The sequence below is a fragment of the Haliaeetus albicilla genome, chromosome 13, assembly GCF_947461875.1.
Source record: "Haliaeetus albicilla chromosome 13, bHalAlb1.1, whole genome shotgun sequence".
NCBI lineage: Eukaryota > Metazoa > Chordata > Aves > Accipitriformes > Accipitridae > Haliaeetus > Haliaeetus albicilla.
The window spans coordinates 31,915,209-31,932,331 of NC_091495.1; the positions used below are offsets into that span (position 1 = coordinate 31,915,209).

Here is a 17,123-nt window from a genome sequence, read left to right on the forward strand (position 1 = left end):
TTCAGGGGTCCTGCCACTAAAAAAAGTCTTAGTAGTGGTATATTTATAGTGGTATATTTGTTTTGATAACTGACAGGTAATTAAACAAAGAAGGGGAAGGTATTGAGCATGCAAGTCGAGCTTGAATAAACACTGACTAGCTCCATTACTAGCTTATAAAGGTGGCATTGTAAATAATAGGTAGGAGACTTCTGAAATATGCAGCTGTCATTAAATACTGAGACTGCTGCAGATGTTAAGACTTGCTTCTAGAGGAAAGCAAAGAATTGAGCTGAACTCTAAGCTACACTTAATCGTGTGTCAGTAACTGGAGAGTTTCTGCAGAAGGTTTCTGGAGTACAAGGAAGCTAAAATGGGGAATAGCTGAGAGGTTAGTACAAGTACACAGACTTTCTACAGCAACAGAGATGCATCTACAAAGAGTTGAAACAAGTTGTTTCTCTGTTCCAAGGTCCACACTAGCTACTAGTGTTTTTCCTATGAAATTGGGAGAAACAAAACAGAATGTGCTCGTCTAGCAGTCAGGAGTATAACAACCGTACGACTACTCTGTACTACCTTGTCATAAGGGTGAAATTGCTTTAAAAAGATTAAAGAATATAATACTATCAGTACTGTTTTCTGTACAACATACCGCTTGTCCCTTTGCAAGTTCTCAGGGGTCTTGCATAAAATGGGTAATAGTTGGACTGTTAGGTGGATTAGTTTCAAGTTGAGATGAAATGCCTTTAAATGCAAGAATTTACCCCCCCCCCCCACACACACACTGGAGTGACATAACTTAAACTGACAGTTAAACCCAGAAAGTTTTGAAGATACTCACTTGTCTTTCTCCTCCTTTCCCTACCAGGCAAGATGTGAGGTCAGAGTTCTGTGACTCTCCTACAGTAGCTTGTGACAGCTTTGCCAGGATAAAGGTGGCTGCATTTTCCTTTGAGTTTTGCTGATGTCAGGGTTAAGTCTCTGATCTCTGGTTTTGGCAGATAACTAAAAAGTACTTATTTCCAAGTCTGTTTTAATGTATTCTCTTTGTAATGCAGGATTTTATAGTTGATTTTTAAAAATTCACTTCAGGTCACCTTTAAATGCCATCTTAATGATGTTAGAAAGCCAAAGACTTTTACAGTAGACTTCCGTTAAAAGTTCAATGTTCCTAATATGAAGATTCATGATGAGTCTTAAAAGCATGATTACTGAGTTTCTGAGTTTCGCAGATGTATCTCTTCTATGTGTAACTTACTTTTATTGAAGTGTAAGTAGAACAAGTGTTGTGTGTTCAAGCTATATGTTGTGTGAAGTTGACTATTTTAAAATAAAAGAAACCCCAAATTGTTTGATTTTCATCCTTTGAAGTCTTTTAATACCTGCATAACAGTGTTTTGCTCTCTTACCAGAGTTTTGAAGGTACCATTGTGTGGGAAAGCCAGGATCTTCAGGGCCTTGTTTCAAGAAACCTTCATAACGTGATGGTGAATGATGGAGGGGGTGTTTTCAGAGTCATTACAGTGAGTCATCTCACCTTCCCTTCTACCATGTTTCTATTTTTCTATAAGTCTTGGGTATTTAGCATTTTGCTTTCCTGTGTTTCTCTGTAAATCGTTAATTCAGTTGGGCTTCTCCTGTTGTCTCAGAGGGAAAGTTTGCTTTGCCTGGAAAAAGGACAGGGGCATGCAAAAAATGATGCTAGTAAGTGGCATTTTCTTTTATTTTGAAGGGATTAAAGTTCACCTGTTGTCTTTCTCAGGTGTGAAGCAGTATCAGTATATCAGAGATGGCAAAATGTGGGTCAAAAATCCCGTGCTAAAATCCCAATTGACGGGATTAAGCCTGTTTTTTTTTGCTTTTTGGCGGTGTACCTCTTTTCCTGTCAAAACATTGCTTGCTTAAACATGCTGTGCTGTTGTAATTTAGCCAGAATAACTTTATATTTTGCTCTCAACTTCGAAACGACTTTTCTGAAAGTTTCAGTGGTACTGCTAGTTTTAGGTGAAACTTCAAAAAATGCCACAGAACTTTACAGTTAAAGATCTTAGTCTTTCATTATGCAGGTACCTAAACCAGAAGAGCTTTAAATTAATTTCATTCTCAGTTGCCAGAAAACTTCACATCTTAAAATCGTAGGGAAAAACATATCAGTAATGAGAGGTGAACTGATTTATCTCTTTGTGTTAATTTGTCTCTAGCAGGCAGGGGAAGGCTCACTGCCACATGAACTCACGGAAGGTGTGGAGGGAATAGCAGGTGGTTTTATCTACACTATTCAAGGTAAGTCTACAAAACGTAGCATCACATTTGATGTTATGATAAAACAGGAACTTTTAAATTACATTTCTGAGCTAAAATTTGTGCTATCTCTATGAACTTGATCACCTTAAGTTTTCTTTTAGTAGAAACAATTAATTTCTTCCTGTTTTTTTTTATGCCTAATGTGTCAATGTCCTGATGTGGTTTCTTTGCTTGCCCTTTGTCGGCCACTCCAATTGACTTGCATCCCTATGTCTTTTTATTAACAGAAATGCCATTTTTATCTAGACTCTCTTCTCAGTCCTTGTTTTTTGTTACCAAACCCAAGTTAAAAAATATTGTGCAATGAAACTCTTCCCTGATAATTTTCACATTTTTTTCCAGTCCTGCTACTGTTAGAAGTACTATGTCATGATGTTTAATATTAACTGACAAATAGTGACTACCTAACAGAGCCTGCTTTTCCACCCCTGTTGTTGCTGTTTTACACCTATTTCAGCAGAATGTTCGGAGACTCTGTAGGAGCCCGTTCCAATGTCTAAGATTTTGGCCACATAGCACTGAAGTTGATGTATTCTTATCCGTCCATCACAGCCAACATAAGAAGTGACTTTCAGAGTGTTGTTCCTGTGTTTTTGTAGCTAGGCCTGGCAGATGTTATTGGGCAGTCCTGTTGTCTTGTCATCTGTGTAGGAACCTGAACTGAGCTGTGCTAAAGCCGTTCCATCCTGTTTGTCAAAAAGTTCTTCAGTACCACAAACTATCTCCTTACAAAGAAGTTCAGTATTCTTGCAATATTTTTTTAACTTTTACCTGCAGTCAACTATGTGATGTGCTACATCAAAGCAATGCCAATTTGGTTATACTTAGCATAGCAGGGTTTTTTTGTTTGGGTGTTTATTTTTTTTTGCTAGATATATAGGCTTAGGAGTAACTGATGTAACAGTAGCCTTTTTGCTCTACCAGTAAGAGGAATAGTGAAGTCCCAGACAGCTCTTAAAAACTTGAATCCTTTTATTACTGAAAAGGAAAAGAACACATTTTTACTTTCTGTATCAGACCTTATGCAAAAATATACTACTTTACTGTTCTGCAACTTTTAACATTTCATAGAAATTTTAAAATTAATTGTAGGATTTTCATAACCCCATTGAGTTGAACGCTTCTTCAGATTCATTTTGTGAGTATGTTGTGTATGATCCAAGAGAAACGTGAAATAGTATGTAGGTATGCATCTTTGTTTAATGATGGGTGCTGTTTCTTTCAGAAGGTGATGCTCTATTAAAAAGCCTCCATACTCGCCCAGAAAGGTTTACAAGTCACATAAAAAATCTTGAAAAAGAAGATGCTTTATTGAAGGAAGAAAGTGGTACCTATGACGATATTGTTTTTGTAGATGTTATTGACACTTACAGAAATGTTCCAGCCAAACTGCTGAACTTCTACCGATGGTATGTTTAAAGTATTTTCTCTTAGGAATGTTGCTGTTTGTAGTGCAAGATGATCCAGCATGTTACATTATCTGACAGGTGCCATGAAATACATACCTTATATGATTTACTTCATTAAGTTATATTTTTCTCTCTCAATTTTGGGGGCATGTAGTGAGTAAAATAACAGGATCTATATTTCTTGAATGCTGACCCTTGGTGCCTCAAATAAGCATAAGCTGGCAAGACAGGCTTCTGCTCTAAGAGTCCAGGTGTGAGAATTTTCACATCTCCTTGTCATTTCTTTTAATTTGTTTTGGACTGAAAACTAGAAGCTTTAGTCTTTTAAAGGATGGTTTTTGGCCAGCTTGTATACCTAAGTGTTTCAGTTTGTAGCCATTGACTCTCGTCCTGTCACTGGGCACCACTGAAAAGAGCCTGGCTCCATCTCTTTACACCCTCCCTTCAGGTATTTATATACATTGATGAGCTCCCCCGAGCCCTCTCTTCTCCAGGCTCAACAGTCCCAGCTCTCTCAGCCTTTCCTCATAGGAGAGATGCTCCAGGCCCTTAATCCGTGGTGGCCCTTTGCTGGACTCTCCACCCAGAATGTCCGTATCTCTCTTCTACTGAGGAGCCAAAGACTGCATGCTGTACTCTACAGGAGTAGGGGAAGGATAGGAAGCTTGTGTACAGCGGGGACGGAAGGTTGGGAGGAAGAATTTTCATAGTGTATTACATTGTCTGTGGTGAATCTAATACGTTATTACCTCTAACTTGCAATTCTTTCCATTACTCTGAGACAACTGTTTCAATTAATTGATGTTGCTGTGGAGTAAGAAATATAGCTCACAGTTTTAGTTGCTTGCAAGATAACGCTCTTATTTAACAAATTTCATGGTTATGAATGTAACTGAAAAACCGAACCATGCTTTCAGTTCTAAAAAGGGAGTTTAAATGTCAACACTTAGATCTTTGTGATAATTTCTTACAGGTTAGCAATTTTTTCAAAATTTAGTAATAAAAGGCTTAAGGAAAATGACTTTCTTGTTAAGAGAAATTACCTTTAAAATCAATGTTTGTTAATCAACCCAGGAATAATCCCTAGCCTCTTAAGCTTCTTGGGTTGTTTTACAAGTGACAGATATTCAACTATTTCAGACAGTTAAAGATTACTTTTTTCATATTTGAAGGGTGCTTTACTGAGAAAGAGTAAGTACTAAGTTGTTTCCACAGATGTTTCTTCCAACCTTCTACAGTTGTATTGCCCTTGAACTGACTGTCTCATCCTGAAGAGTAGGCTACTGACATGTAGCCACTGGCTTTTAACAGCTGTGCTGCCATCATCAGCAGGGATTCATACCCTTCTGAGGTCAATACTGTTTAAGACTGATTCATTAGTAAATCCACCATCTGTCCTGGAGAACAAAACTTCAAGTTTGTTTTCTTCAGCTCATACACAAATCCATGTTGTAAGATCATCATAGGATGCAGCTCCATCTCCTTTCTATAGGACAAGCAGTCAGCCTTTGTCAATAGGGAAAATGTTTAAAAGTCAAGGGTAGGAAAGCCATTTCTTCCCTCTTCCCTCCCCCTCTGCTTCCCCAAAAAACCCCTGTGGAGTGTTCTGTTGTGTAACTGTAGTTTGAGGGCTGCAGCTCAGCATCTCATCGCTTTTCTTTTTGGCTACAGGACAGTTGAATCAACGAGTTTTGATTTGTTGCTGAAGACAGATGATGACTGTTACATTGATTTGGAGGCTGTTTTTGACAGGATAATGCAGAAAAAATTGGACAGGCCAAACATTTGGTGGGGAAAGTGAGTTGTTTTTTTTAACTTGTCTTTAGTGAACGGTTTACTGCTTTAAGTCTGTTTTCATGTGAGTTCCCTTTTTCTGCCTGTGGAAGCTAGTTATAAAAAGCAGGACTTTTGTATGTGTAGAACTTTGAATCTCAGAATACAGAAATCAGTCCTTTACAATAGCTTTCCAGAGTGTGCCTTTACAATGAGTTGAACTTGCTGAATATTTTACCTAGTTTTAAAATGTGTTGTATGTCTTTGTCGTGATACTTAAGTAAATAAAAGTATTCCAGCGGTACAGTAAAGTTAAAAGGCAAGTACGTACTAGAATTGTAAACATTACTTTTTTTGAAGCCACTGTGATTTTTTTGTGTGGGCTTGAGGAAATGGGGTAAACAGGAGAAACAAAATTGCCTTTATAGCCTGTACTTTATTTTGAAGGCTGTGAATGACAGGGATTGCTACCCATTTTGCTGCTGTCTGAAATGGTAGAGCTGATTCATGAATTCAAGTGAAGTTCCCCAGCCTGTATTATTACACTTGTGAATAACTAGGAGGATCAAAATAGCCCATCTCTTCCCTTCCATCCATGGAATGCATTGCTATGCTGGTATAACATCCAATATAGCAGAAATGCTACGCTGCTATAAAATTCAGTATAGCACAATGGTACAATGTGTCTTCCTGTTGCCTTTCTTACTTGAAGAAAAGCTGGCCTTTGCTGCTAAAGGTGTCTTGCTTCACAAATCTGGTACTGACTTGATTACTCGTAGGGTGATTTAATAAGGTATGTGGAAGTGTCTGTCTGTGTGTGTGTGTGTTGAAGTGTGTGCCATAGCTGGCTATCTTGTGATGATCTCAAAGATCTGAGTGGTGGGCATGTGTTCTCTAGCCTGTACAAAACCCCTGATTGCCTGATGCCTGTTAAATTTTCTTGGGACTACCTTTACCACCAGGCAAGGCTAATAGCGAAGGTAAGATAGGTTCATTCTAGCCATGTATAGGTCGGGAACTTGGTGACAAGATGGAAACCAACTTGCAAAAGGAAAGATAGTACTAGGTGTAAGCTGCCTGGGCTGCTGTTCCAGCTGATGTAGGGAAAGCTCTTCTGGAGCATGTTCTTGGCTGTAACAGCTGAGGATATGATACCAAAGAGATTGCCCTCCTTCTCCCTGGTGTCCCCACCTCTGCAATGGTAGGTGTCCCTACTTTTGTGTTGCTGCCTGCCATGGGCCTGCTCCTTGGCCAGAGTGTTCTGGTTATGTGTTCAGTTTGGTGGGTAACGACTGAGTGTACAGGAGTCTTCTGAGTGGTTTGGGGGGATTCTTCCAAGCTCTCCTACCTTTCAACTCCATGACATCTTGTATATTTAGACTTGAGCATTGGTGAAAGTGCAAACAAAATGCTGTTGGGCTTCTCTGAGAGCTGATTCTGGTGTGTGGAGACCTTAACTTCCTGAGCAGAAGGTTAATATATCTGGCCTTTGAGGTGACTTTATTGATGGTCCCCCTTCCTTCTGTTCCTCTGAGCATGTGTCTGAGAACTCAAAAGTTTGCATTCTTCACCTAGACCTTATTAAGCTATCTCTAGTTCAGACAAGTTTCTTGTTTGTTGTCTGGTGTTCCTTATAATCTGTTAATAATTAATTCCTGTATTCTTAGAGAAACTTATCATTGTGAATTCTGAAATTATCAGCTTGCTCTGGCAGAAACCAAGGATGAGATCTCAATGAAACTGGGAAGGGAATGCTTTGGATTGAGCAGTACTTACACGTGCTGTTGGTTAATAGCCCTTTCCTGATGCCACTTCATATTGTGCAGTGGTTTTGTTCATTAATTTTAAATCACCATTTAAAAAGCTTATGTAGCTAATCTAGAGCATTTTAGGACTACAGGCTGGAAAACCAAATGGTCCAAGTATCCTGCTTTAGAACTTTGGCTCATCTTGGAGAGAATATACTTAAGTTACTGCTATTCTGTTCTTTTAAAAGTGCAGTCAAAAGACTAGTCACCCTCAGGCTTGAGAGAGCTGTCTTTGACAGATCACTGATCATGTCTGTAAATGACCAAATTTATGATGGGGTAGAATGTACCAAGCTGTTTCTGAGGGAGACTGAATCTAATATGAATGCTGTAAACGAAAAGCACTGAAGTTGCCTCATCTACCATGCTACGGAAAGCAGCGACAGTTCAGAATGGCACCTTTTCTTGACCTTAATTAGGCCAAAAAGAAATTTCAGATACTTGAAGTTTTCTGTGAAAATATGTTTCATTTGTAATATGAACCTCCCCTTTTCCTGGGATGTAAGATACGCTGTTGAGTGTAACATGCTTCATGTTCTAGTAATGTATTTCTAGGCTTGTGTCCTGGTTTCAGCTGGGATAGAGTTAATTGTCTTCCTAGTAGCTGGTACAGTGCTATGTTTTGAGTTCAGTATGTGAAGAATGTTGATTACACTGATGCTTTCAGTTGTTGCTAAGTAGTGTTTAGTCTAAAGTCAAGGATTTTTCAGTTTCTCATGCCCAGCCAGTGAGAAAGCTGGAGGGGCACAAGAAGTTGGCACAGGACGCAGCCAGGACAGCTGACCCAAACTGGCCAACGGGGTATTCCATACCGTGTGATGTCATGCCCAGTATATAAACTGGAGGGAGTGGGGGAAGGGGGATCGCCACTCGGGGACTAATGGGGCGTCGATCGGTGGGTGGTGAGCAATTGCCCTGCGCATCATTTGTACATTCCAATCCTTTTATTATTACTGCTGTCACTTTATTAGTGTTATCATTATTAGTTTCTTCTTTTCTGTTCTATTAAACCGTTCTTATCTCAACCCACGAGTTTTACTACTTTTCCCCACTTTCTCCCCCATCCCACTGAGTGGGGGGGAGTGAGTAAGCGGCTGCGTGGTGCTTAGTTGCTGGCTGGGGTTAAACCATGACAGCTTGCCTTAGAATAGCCATTGAATGAACTTAGGAGGATCAATAATGCTTTCTTCTGCAGACTGAAAAATTAATTTTGCCAAGTCTTGCTGTGGAAATGGTGTGTTAAGGTATCGAGTAATTTTATTCGGTTACTGACAAAAGGAACTGACAAGTTGTGCTGGGAGAGAAGAGTTGGACAAAACATCATCTTTTCTGTATGTCTTTAGCGACCTTTATGTAGGGGTGACATCTTCAAGTGTAAATTCGCTAATAGTCACAGTCTTCAGGTAAAGCAAGTGTGAGGTGTAGTGAACAATGCTGAAATCACTGCTGAATTATAAAATGATTAACAAAGCAGGTGCCCCTCAGTCTGGAGGGGCTTGCACCCTTCCTGCTGGGACTTGCTAGAGTGGAAGATACTGAGTCTGAAGTGAATTCAGGTATCAGATACGACTTTTATCTAGTTGGTGCTTTAACATGTCAGCTTCAGCTGTGAATGTGTAGAGTCTGGTAACAGATCTGCCACTCAACTGTAATTCCTCCCTTATGGGGCTGTTGTCTGAGGTGATAATTCTTAGTAGCTCACTAAATCTTTTACCTGCTTGTGCTCATGGCTGAATTCAGCAATGCTTGAACCTTGTTCGCAAAAAGGGGGAGAACCTGCTGCACTGATGTAGTTATGCCACTTAGCTGTGAGTGCCTGAAGTACCTGTAAGGTAAGGGGAGTGCAATACCAGCCTGCTCCTGAACAGGGTGGTTCTCACTGCCTGACGCAGCAGCTTAACAGGGTCTGTATGGTGCGGCAGGGTGTTAAAGCTAACTGTGCCACCCCGCCTGGGGATGGGAGTCAGTGTGGAGAGACTGTGCAGACAGAGAGCACTGCTGGCCTTCTGCAGGCCTCTAGTAGTATGAGTACAATCTTCCTCAGAGAAGATGACTGCCAGGAAGGTTTTTTGTAATTCAGTGATGGCAGCCTTTGTTGAACATCCACTTTGTTGAGTTTCAGTTGGAAAACAGCTTAGAGAAGGTATATATAAAAAAAAAAAAACAGTACTTTGCCTTGCTTCCTGGTTTTTAAGCAGCCACTGGTTTTATCAGGAAAATGGTTTGTGCAATATTGCTGTAACAGCGTGCCTGCCGGAGGCACCGACTTTGTGTCGTGTTGATTAATCAAAGGGGGTTAGACACAGATGTGCTGTTACAGAACATAGGTGAGGATGCTTGCGCTTACCTGGATCAAAACCCAGCAAGTGGGTGCAGACATGCTGAAGACCTGACTGTCAATGTTGCGTTTGTTTCTGTTCTGAAAACTTTCTCTTATTACCTGAGATTTGAGACCAAACAATAATTAAGCTTTTCAGCTGTTGTGTTCCATTAGATGTGTGCCCTAGAGAAATAAGGCTAGGAACTATAATTATGATCACCTTCTACTTCTTCCTCGTAATACTGTTTACTATCAGTGTTACTTCAGTTGTTAGCAGTGTTCTTAAGTTTCACAGAGGGCTTTGTATAAAGATCTTATGTCTAACATGGTCTTCAGTTTCAGACTAAATTGGGCAGTTGATCGAACTGGGAAATGGCAAGAGCTGGAGTACCCAAGTCCTGCATATCCAGCCTTTGCTTGTGGATCTGGCTACGTCATCTCCAAAGACATTGTTCAGTGGCTGGCAAGCAACTCTGGAAGATTAAAGACGTACCAGGTAGTAAAGCGTTGGTTCAGTTTTTCTGTCTTAAGCTGGTCTCGGGGAGCAGTATGTGTACTGGATGAGTTGGAAAGAACATTGCTCAAGTGTTAGTGCTGGCTTTTGCAGTGCTTTTGGTCACTACGCTTAGGTCAAAGCACAACTGTATTGGACTGAGAACCTCTGGAGCGGTAATCTTGGTTTTTGTACTCTCTTAAGAACAATGTATTATCACAGGAAAGCTGGGAGAATTAATTTAATACCTCTAAAACAGTCAGATGTAGCTTTTTGTGGTTACCATTTTTTACTGCTGGTACATGACGCCACTTATTCTAGTTCACGAAGTCATGCTTCATGCTTTCCTGGTGCTAATATCTGTGGTTTTTAATTTAATGTGTTGTCTCAGGGTGAAGATGTGAGTATGGGCATCTGGATGGCAGCTGTAGGACCCAAGCGCTATCAAGTAAGTCTGAAGGAATTCTCTGATTTCTCTTTCTCTGTCAGAAAGAGAACATGCCTGTTGCTCCAAGTAGCGTAAAATAGGAGAAATGTTTTTTCTTAAAAAAAAAAAAGGAAACAGGCATTGGATTAAAATCCAGAAAAAACTTGTGAAGATGTAGTTACAAGAAAACACACCCCCCTCTCAGCAGCCCCCATCCCCACCCCCCCAAGTTCTCTGAATAGGTCTAACAGATCAGAGCGGGACATATACCTCTACTTGGTGACCTCTGTGTGCAAAGTTTGTTGCTAGAAACAAGGAAAACCTGATTTGTGGAAGTAAAGATTGTTGAAGACTAAATTCTTTGTGAGAAAAACTATTGAAGTGGTTTTCTCTCTAACAGGATAGTCTCTGGTTGTGTGAGAAGACATGCGAGAGTGGCATGCTGTCTTCCCCCCAGTATTCTCCACAGGAACTGAGAGAGCTCTGGAGGTTAAAGGAACTGTGTGGAGATCCTTGTAGATGTGAGGAAAGATGATGGACTTGCCTTGGAAAACAGGGTAGTGTATAATGATCATGGAAACATGTACATTTGGATTCATTCTTGGAACAATAAGGAATCTTAAGGTATCTTTTAATGGTGGGTTTCAACTAAAGTATAACAATATTTGCACATCCCTTTTGATAATTACAAGTGGACTGATACTATTCATTTTCTATAGTATAGATGTTGATCTGACAAAAACCAAAATGTTTAAGATAAAAAATTTCCTTTTTATATTAAGTCAAAGACCTACTTGTAATTAATAAATGCACATAAGAATGCCAACTAGCCTGTCTTTTGTAAATTGAAGTACTACTGACTTAACTCAGTATAGAGCTGTACCAGGATCCAGTGGAGAGCTGTGCTCCGCACCAGGGCATCTGGTAAGTTTTGCTGCAGCAGGTTCTGTGCTGTCTGAGGGGTTGCCCTCATCTGTGCAGGGGCTGGGACAGCTAGGGGTTAGGATTTATGTTTAATTTGTTTATACCATTGTCATTTTAGATAAAAAAAACAGTATCAAAGTTTGCTTATACCAAATCTTGAAGTACTGCAAACTTGGCCTGATGAAGAGGGATTTCTGATAGCTCAATGTGTTATTAGATATGAATCTGAGAGTACACAAGTGAAAGTAAAATAAGACTGAGAAAGAATGTAAAATAACTAGCAATGCCTTGCAGTATGCTGAGAACTTATTTATACTGTGGTATGTTAATGCTGTAGGGTAGAATAAAGGTCTTTCAGATTTTGACCTTAGTCTAAGGCTGTGTAGATACTTCTACAATTACTGCTGTTTCACTTTTGTTTGCTTTAAGGTCAGTGGAAGTAGGCAAAACCAGAAAGAGCAAGTAGCATCTTTCAGTTCAGCACTAATTTTGTCCTCTTATAAGCAAAGAGATCACAATTAAATCATGTACTCAGATCAGTAAAACAAATTCTCACTGCTGTAGTAGGAAGGTAGTATAAAATCTTAGCAAAAGGGTTACCTTGAGTTTTATTTAAATGAAGCATTTAAGCACTATTTGGTATCTCTCAAGTAAGACACTTCAGCCAAAAGCAAATGCTTTCATGGAGACTGACGATTAGGTTTAGGAGCTTGAAAGTATTATTGTATAGCTCTCTGGTGCCACGTATGAAATTCACATTCTCCCATACGTGAGCTCAGGCACAGGCTGTCCATACTGTCTGCAGGCAGTCTTGTAACTCTTCTGCAGTTCCGGTGCTGGCTTTTCCTTCGGTCTGTCAAGAGAGTCCCTTCTTACCACCGTACTAACACACAGTCTCCATTTTCTATTGAGTAAAACTGCAAAGGCTTTAAGTCATTGTCTAGTTCAACTTCTTTTCCTTCCAGCTAGAATAAGAAAGGAAAAAACCCTGATCAGACTTAAACTGAAATCTGTTCACGTAAACTTAACTACAGATCAGGCACTTGCAGTCAGGGAGGATCTGTCATATTACAGGAATGAAGTTAGGCCCTAAATTACAGCATGAAGACCGTCCTCCTTTAGTGAAATCAATTTGATTAGGTAGTAGTTTAGAACATGCTACTGACCTCTAGCAGCATGCAGTATTTTATTGTTGAATTACCCATTTTTAACTCACTTTAGAACTTTCGTAGGACAGTTTCAGTTCTGAACCAGGAATTTTAAGTAGGCGATACAGCAATCCTTTGACCCGCTGAATAGTCATAGACTCTGTCAAGGGGGAAGAAAGAAAAGTTACTAGAAAAATGCTGCTACCACTGAGCTGTAGCAAAGTACTAGTGTTTAAACTATACTTGCTCATAGCAACAGTGAAAGGCTGTATTGCTGCTTCAGTTCTAACACTGCAATAATGTCTTTGGTACCTGAAACCGTAACTGCTAATATCAAATTGAAAATGGTTTAATCTCTGGTGGATAGGACAGGATATGCTACCATGGTTTTAAGCGCTTTGATCCCAATATACCAAATTAAAGTGTTACGGCTTCATAATTTACTTTTTTTGAGTTTGTATTTACTACATGCTAAACTAAGTGACCTTTGGGACACATACCAGTCAGGTTCTGACTGCTTGCATCTGGCAACTGTTCCTTGAAGTCTTCATGAGCAGGAATTGGCTCTCCTGGCACAACTAAATGAATGTCACTGTGGAACTAGTGCCATTCTTAGAAATGATGTTATGTTAGTTAGTTCCAAACAAACTGCCAGCAGTGTTGTAGAGTGGTTTATATTATGAAGTCAGTTACACGAAGGGATATTTTTTGTAATGGATCTTGAATGAGTAAATGTAGTTTGTTCCAGAGGTGATAACTGTGTTTGCAATAGATATACTCAATATTTTGGTTGAACTTTCACTTCTTTTGAAGCTTTATCTAAAGGCACAGCAATAGTGAGTTATTCCTGTAATACCACACATTGTACTTAGACAAATATTTTTCTATCAAACATTTTTGTAAAAGCTGTATCTATCTGATTTTATGCGACTTGTGATAATAAATGTGATTATTATTTTAGAATAAAGCTTGAGTAAGTCTTTTCTCTCAGACTCCATTCTGCTACATCTTTCCAAAACATCAGTTTGATTTAGAACAAAGTCTATTCATTCTAGTCTCCCTACAGGCACTAAAACTTCAAAAGACAAATTTGATACAGGTCAGAATTAGATTTCTAACTTAATGTATTAGATACCAGACCTCAGTATCTAGAACTGTGGACTAGGTAGTTGGCTCTTAAAACTTCATATTCTTGTTACTTGGTTAGCACTCCACTAGATTTCATACCAGTTAATTAGCCTTTGATTGCCTCAGACACATTGATCATGAAACCAGCAGCAGAGGTCATAAGACAAGCATCAGCTTCAAGCTGGACTGAAAGTAAGCATGAAGGTCAGAAAAATAATTACTTTTTCCAACAATTTCTACTTTTGTCATTTCTTTACATGACAGAGCCTTCAGGGGAGAATCTTCAGGAGCTGACAAAGCCAGAGGCAGCTGCCATTCTTTAATACAGTTATTTGAAAAGAAGCTACAAATCAACTGCTTAAACACAAGCCAAGATTTCTTACCTGGTAGCTTTTTCTCTACTGGCTTCTGTTCGGGTTTCTCAGGACACTTAATCGTCAAAGCTTAAAGAAGAACAGTGAGGCATTAGTGAGTGAACGTTAAGCCCTGTTCTGTCAGGAGCACAGAGTCTTTCTAGTCTGTTTTTATTACAAATTGTTTCCCCTAGCTCAGCCTGATCTTCTAAAAAAAAAAAAAAAAAAAAAAAGGATGTAGCCTGTATCTGAACAGATGAAAGGTAGCATTTAGTCATTCTCTGAAAAATTAGAAGTAATTTTATGAAAGTTATCAAGTTTTTATTCATCTTTGGTAAATTAGGGAAAATATTTTAAAAGTGACTCCCTAATACTTAACATGTTTTTTTGGTCAAAAGGAGTATTTACCTGAAAATGCTTTATTTCTAGTTAGCTTTTTAAAATAATAACCTGCAGTAAAATGGAAACTGCTTACTGAGTTTAAAGCAGGTTTTTGACCCTCACTATCTCAAAAGCACTGTACAAACACATTTTAAGGAAGTTATTAGCCTAATTCTTTTACAGAGATTAAAAGACTGATCCTTAAAAAAGGTTTCTATTATGTCTAGCCAACTACCTTCCTTGTTCTATTTAGTCTTCCACCTAAATGCAATAGAATGTAATGCCTTAAAATACTCTATTTTACTCTATTTTGCCCATGGAGTAAAAAAAAGGTTCAGTTCTTCCATCAACTGGGAAACAAAGCTAAGTGAATTTGTAAGTCTGGGATGTAACCTAGTTTAAATGTGCAGACAGCCCCAATACCAAAGCTACCGCTATTTTTCTTGACTGCCTTAAAATTAAGAAGCTATAAAAAAAAAAAATTATCAGAAAACAGCACAGCTATCAAGGTTAAAATCTCAAATGTCTTCTGTAGAGAAGCCATTCACACTGTCAGAATGGAGTATTGATCACCGCTATTCTCCATTAAGTCTTAATTAAGAAAATCATTTGGCTTGGGTTGAGGGGGAAGTGAGATGGAGCACGCAGAAGCAGGTATCTAGTCAAACTCATCACTACACAGTTCAGAGAAGCAGAATTACAAGCTGGAACTCTGACATCTGGAAGGCTTTTGAACCTTTTGTTCTCCATATACACCCAGGAAGCACTAAGCTTGTAAAATATCTTAAATAGAGAAGGAATAATTTTGACCATTTCTGGCCTCTTACTCAGAAGCTGATTTTTCAGAGTCAAAGGCTGTCGTCCCTTCAGTTCTCCTTCTTCAGGTGCACCATACTCTGTGTGAAGGAAAGTGCAGGTAGACATGAACCCTTCAAAGACTAAACCTCAGCAGTAGACCCAAGAGCATGGTGGTGTTGGGTCAGGTGTGAGCCTGCTGCCTCAGTTCCCTCAGCAGCTGGGATACCAAGTATACAAAGTGGTAGGCTCCTGCAACACCAAGTGCTGCAGGCACAAGCCTTCACCAACTGCTAGAGCATTTAGGAGGGTGTACATGGAGGGCACATGGAGGTGCTGCTTAAGATGCCCACTTTAAAGAAGCCCCAGGTGGAGACAGCCACTGCCTGCTCACCACTAGAGTTATGGGGCAGATGCTCACAGGTGTCACCCGGGAGGCAGCAGTGCCCAGAGGGGTGCAGTACTATGCAGCTGCCCCATGGAAGCAAAAGCCATTTGTGCACAGGCCTGCCAAAGGGTGGGCTTTCCTGAGGTAGCAGAAGCACATGGAAAAAGCATCAGGGGGAAGGAAAACTGAAGAGAGACCGAACCAGCGCTACTGCAGTGCCAGAAGTGAAGAAATGCTAATTTTACTGTACTTTTGTACTTACTAAGACAAAGCGATGGGTATCTGGGATGGGCAGCAAGAAATTCTTCACTTGGTTTGTTTTTCTCTGGGTTCCAATTCCCACCAGCTGCTAGCCAGTCATTTCCAAATATTTTGCGATAATCAAGCTCTGCTCCTTTTCTTTCAGCAGGAAGGATCTGTACTGGCACAGGAATGGCACATAATGTAATTATACGACTTTCCAGAGAAGAAAATCTAATTAATGACACTGACTCCTTGCTCTCACTTGGGTGTTCAGTATGTTTTAATGCAACCAAGAATCTTACAAACCCCATCCCCAAGTACTGACTGACCCATATATTCAGTACATTTTAAAGCTATTAAGAATCTTACAACGCCCACCTCCATGTACTGACCAATCCATAAATGAATAGCTAAGCAAAGATGTTACTGCATATGATGATGCAAGGAAGTTTTTTGTAGATATGGAACAGAGGCTGCTTCTACTCTCTTTTATGATAAATGTTTGCTGAAAGTTCGATTTGGTTTAGATAATGCTATTCTTCTATTACAGAAGGCAAATGCTTGTATTACTGTCAGTGAAACAGATTCAACTACGCTGCTTTTTCTTTTTTTTTGGCCAGAGTATGGTTCTGTTAACAGTCCTGCAACTTCAACACAACTCAGGCACTTGAAAAAAACCACCCTTCCTCCATCTTGTCCTAGTCCCCACTGAGTCAGCAGCGTTCACAAACAGGGCTGGATCTTGTAGCCTTACAGCATGCCCCATTGACTAGGTGATGGAATAGTCATCACTTTACTTTCCCTGCGCCCAAACAAACAGTAGTCTTAAAAGAAACTGAAAACAATTCCTCAGGTAATGATTTAATGTTTTTCTCCAGACTCATGCAATTTGTTGAAGTATCACGTACCTCAGACTTGTTCAAAACCTTCAGTTGACTTATCTTGGCAATAATTAGCTGTCTCAGGGTCTCTGGGTTCTTCTCTGTGTCCATGAAAGGGTTATTGTGACACTGCAGTGACTGCAAACTCGACAGTTTATCAAGCTCATTGATAGATGACCACTGAAATGGAAGGGAACAGTCTTTGGAGGAAACATAAAACATACTTCATTTCAGAACAATACACAATAACATTGACTTTTGCTGTACAATGACCATGACTGAAACTATTCTTTTGGTCAGCAGAACCAAGAACTTTCATCCTGTTCATTTAGCTAAGGAAAAAACTGCATTACATTTAATTAAGTT

At 39.6% G+C, this 17,123-nt stretch overlaps 2 protein-coding genes across 8 annotated transcripts in view; one reads left to right on the forward strand and one right to left on the reverse strand.

Moving 5' to 3' along the window:
- B3GALNT2 (beta-1,3-N-acetylgalactosaminyltransferase 2) overlaps nt 1–13,555 on the forward strand; it is a 31,186-nt gene extending 17,631 nt beyond the window's left edge. For 3 of the 7 annotated variants that reach the window (XM_069800708.1, XM_069800715.1, XM_069800713.1), the window contains 7 exons: nt 1,395–1,505; nt 2,184–2,265; nt 3,512–3,695; nt 5,367–5,492; nt 9,933–10,092; nt 10,481–10,537; nt 10,917–13,555. In XM_069800708.1, the coding sequence (XP_069656809.1) occupies nt 1,395–1,505; nt 2,184–2,265; nt 3,512–3,695; nt 5,367–5,492; nt 9,933–10,092; nt 10,481–10,537; nt 10,917–11,051 (855 nt within the window). In that variant the 3' untranslated portion in view covers nt 11,052–13,555. The remainder of the gene's footprint in view (nt 1–1,394; nt 1,506–2,183; nt 2,266–3,511; nt 3,696–5,366; nt 5,493–9,932; nt 10,093–10,480; nt 10,538–10,916) is intronic. The other 4 variants (XM_069800710.1, XM_069800714.1, XM_069800711.1 and 1 more) reach the window with 3 other exon arrangements.
- Nucleotides 12,025–17,123, reverse strand: part of TBCE (tubulin folding cofactor E) — a 29,756-nt gene continuing 24,657 nt past the window's right edge. The window contains exons 12-17 of the mRNA XM_069800716.1: nt 16,785–16,937; nt 15,896–16,049; nt 15,278–15,346; nt 14,100–14,159; nt 12,657–12,748; nt 12,025–12,405 (exon numbers count right to left, since the gene is read on the reverse strand). Of these exons, the coding sequence (XP_069656817.1) occupies nt 12,313–12,405; nt 12,657–12,748; nt 14,100–14,159; nt 15,278–15,346; nt 15,896–16,049; nt 16,785–16,937 (621 nt within the window). The 3' untranslated portion in view covers nt 12,025–12,312. The remainder of the gene's footprint in view (nt 12,406–12,656; nt 12,749–14,099; nt 14,160–15,277; nt 15,347–15,895; nt 16,050–16,784; nt 16,938–17,123) is intronic.